The sequence below is a fragment of the Mandrillus leucophaeus genome, unplaced genomic scaffold (assembly GCF_000951045.1).
Source record: "Mandrillus leucophaeus isolate KB7577 unplaced genomic scaffold, Mleu.le_1.0 Scaffold1, whole genome shotgun sequence".
NCBI classification, from domain to species: Eukaryota; Metazoa; Chordata; class Mammalia; order Primates; family Cercopithecidae; genus Mandrillus; species Mandrillus leucophaeus.
In genome coordinates, this window is record NW_012098097.1 from 6090147 (window position 1) to 6092213 (window position 2067).

The 2067-nt window shown below is 48.8% G+C and overlaps 1 protein-coding gene across 1 annotated transcript in view; it reads right to left on the reverse strand.

Annotated features, from left to right (window-relative positions):
* Positions 1–2067, reverse strand: part of SDK2 (sidekick cell adhesion molecule 2) — a 347161-nt gene that overhangs the window by 95036 nt on the left and 250058 nt on the right. Inside the window, exon 16 of the mRNA XM_011971658.1 lies at positions 467–648. Within this exon, the coding sequence (XP_011827048.1) occupies positions 467–648 (182 nt within the window). The remainder of the gene's footprint in view (positions 1–466; positions 649–2067) is intronic.

The following is a 2067-nucleotide window of genomic DNA, read 5'->3' on the forward strand; positions in this document are numbered from 1 at the left end:
TTTTTTTTTTTTTTTTTGAGACAGAGTCTCACTTTGTCACCTAGGCTGAAGTGCAGTGGCATGATCTCAGCTCTTCGCAGCCTTAACTTACCCAGGCTCAAGCAATCCTCGCCGCCTCAGCCTCCCAAGTAGCTGGGACTACAGGCATGTACCACCACACCCAGCTAGTTCTGCTCATTTTTTGTAGAGACAGGGTCTCACTATGTTGGCTAGGTTAGCCTCAAACTCCTGGACCCAAGCGATCCACCTGCCACAGCCTCCTGAGTAGCTGTGCCACCATAGCATGTAGCATGCCACCACACTCAGCTAATTGTTTTCACTTTTTGTAGTGACGGAGTCTCCCTATGTTTCCCAGGCTGGTTTAAAACTCCTGGGCTTGAGCAGTCCTCCCGTCTTGACCTCTCAAAGTGCTAGGATTAAACACATGAGCCACTGCGTCTGGTCTGAGGCCACAGTCTCTACCTACCTCCCTGCAGCGTCCACTCGGTGACTTTACTGCTGTAGACGCCCAGCCCAGCGCTGTTGTAAGCAGCCACCTCGATCTCATAGTTGGTCCAAATGATGAGGTCCTCCAGCAGCAGGTTGTTTACATCAGCATCCGTGATGTTCTTAAACTGGTACCCCACGGGCAGCCCGGCCAGGCAGTACCTGAGGGGAAGAGGCGAGGCACAGTGGAGTCGGAGTCAGTTTGCCTGGCCTCATGCCCAGGAAATTGTCTGGAGCAGTGCTGTCCAATAGGACTTCCGGTGGTGGCGGAAGTGCTCTGCATCTGTGCTGTCCGACAGGGTGCCTGCCAGCACATGCAGCTGCTGAGCACTTGAAATGTGGTTAGTGCAACCGAGGAAATGAATTCATTTTTTTTTTTTTTTTTCTTTGAGACGGAGTCTTGTTCTGTCACCCAGGCTGGAGTGCAGTGGCGTGATCTCGGCTCACTGCAACCTCTGCCTCCCAGATTCAAGTAATTCTCCTGCCTCAGCCTCCCGAGTAGCTGGGATTACAGGCATGTGCCACCACATCTGCTAATTTTTGTATTTTTAGTAGAGACGGGGTTTCACCATGTTGGCCAGGATGGTCTCAAACTCCTGACCTCAGGTGATCTGCCTACCAAAGTGCTGGGGTTACAGGCCTGAGCCCTGGCCTGAATTAGAATTTGATTTAGTTTTGCTTATAGTTGACCCTTGAACAACACAGGCTGGAACTGTGCAGGTTCATATATACACAGAGTTTGTTGTTGTTGTTGTTGTTGTTGTTTTTTGAGATGGAATCTCGTTCTGTCACCCAGGCTGGAGTGCTATGGCACGATCTTGGCTCACTGCAACCTCCATCTGCTGGGTTCAAGCAATTCTCCTGCCTCAGCCTCCCGAGTAGCTGGGACTACAGGCATGCACTCCCATGCCTGGCTTATTTTTTGTATTTTTAGTAGAGACGGGGTTTCATCATGCTGGCCAGGCTAGTCTCAAACTCCTGACCTCATGATCCACTCATCTTGGCCTCCCAAAGAGCTGGGATTACAGGTGTCAGCCACCATGCCCAGCTACACAGAGTTTTAAAAATAAACATATCAGAAAAAGTTTTAGAGATTTGTGACAATTTGAAAAAACTCGCAGATGAACCACATAGCCTAGAAATACTGAAAAAATTAAGAAAAAGTTATATCATAAATGCATAAAAATATATGTGTTAATCGACTGTTTTGTTATAGGTGTGACTTCTGGCCAGTAGTAGGCTATTAGTATTTAAGTTTTTGGGGAGTCAAAAATTATATGTGGATTGGGCTGGGCATGGGGGCTCGTGCCTATAATCCCAGCATTTTGGGAGGCCCAGGCGGGTGGATCACTCAAGGTCAGGAGTCCGAGACCAGCCTGACCAAAAAGGTGAAATCCTGTCTCTACTAAAAATAAAAAATTAACCGGATGTGGTGGCCCACGCCTGTAGTCCCAGCTACTCGGGAGGCTGAGGCAGGAGGATCACTTGAGCCCAGGAGGTGGAGGTTGCAGTGAGCTTAGATTACGCCACTGCACTCTAGCCTGGGTGACAGTGAGACTCCATCTCAAAAAAAAAAAAAAA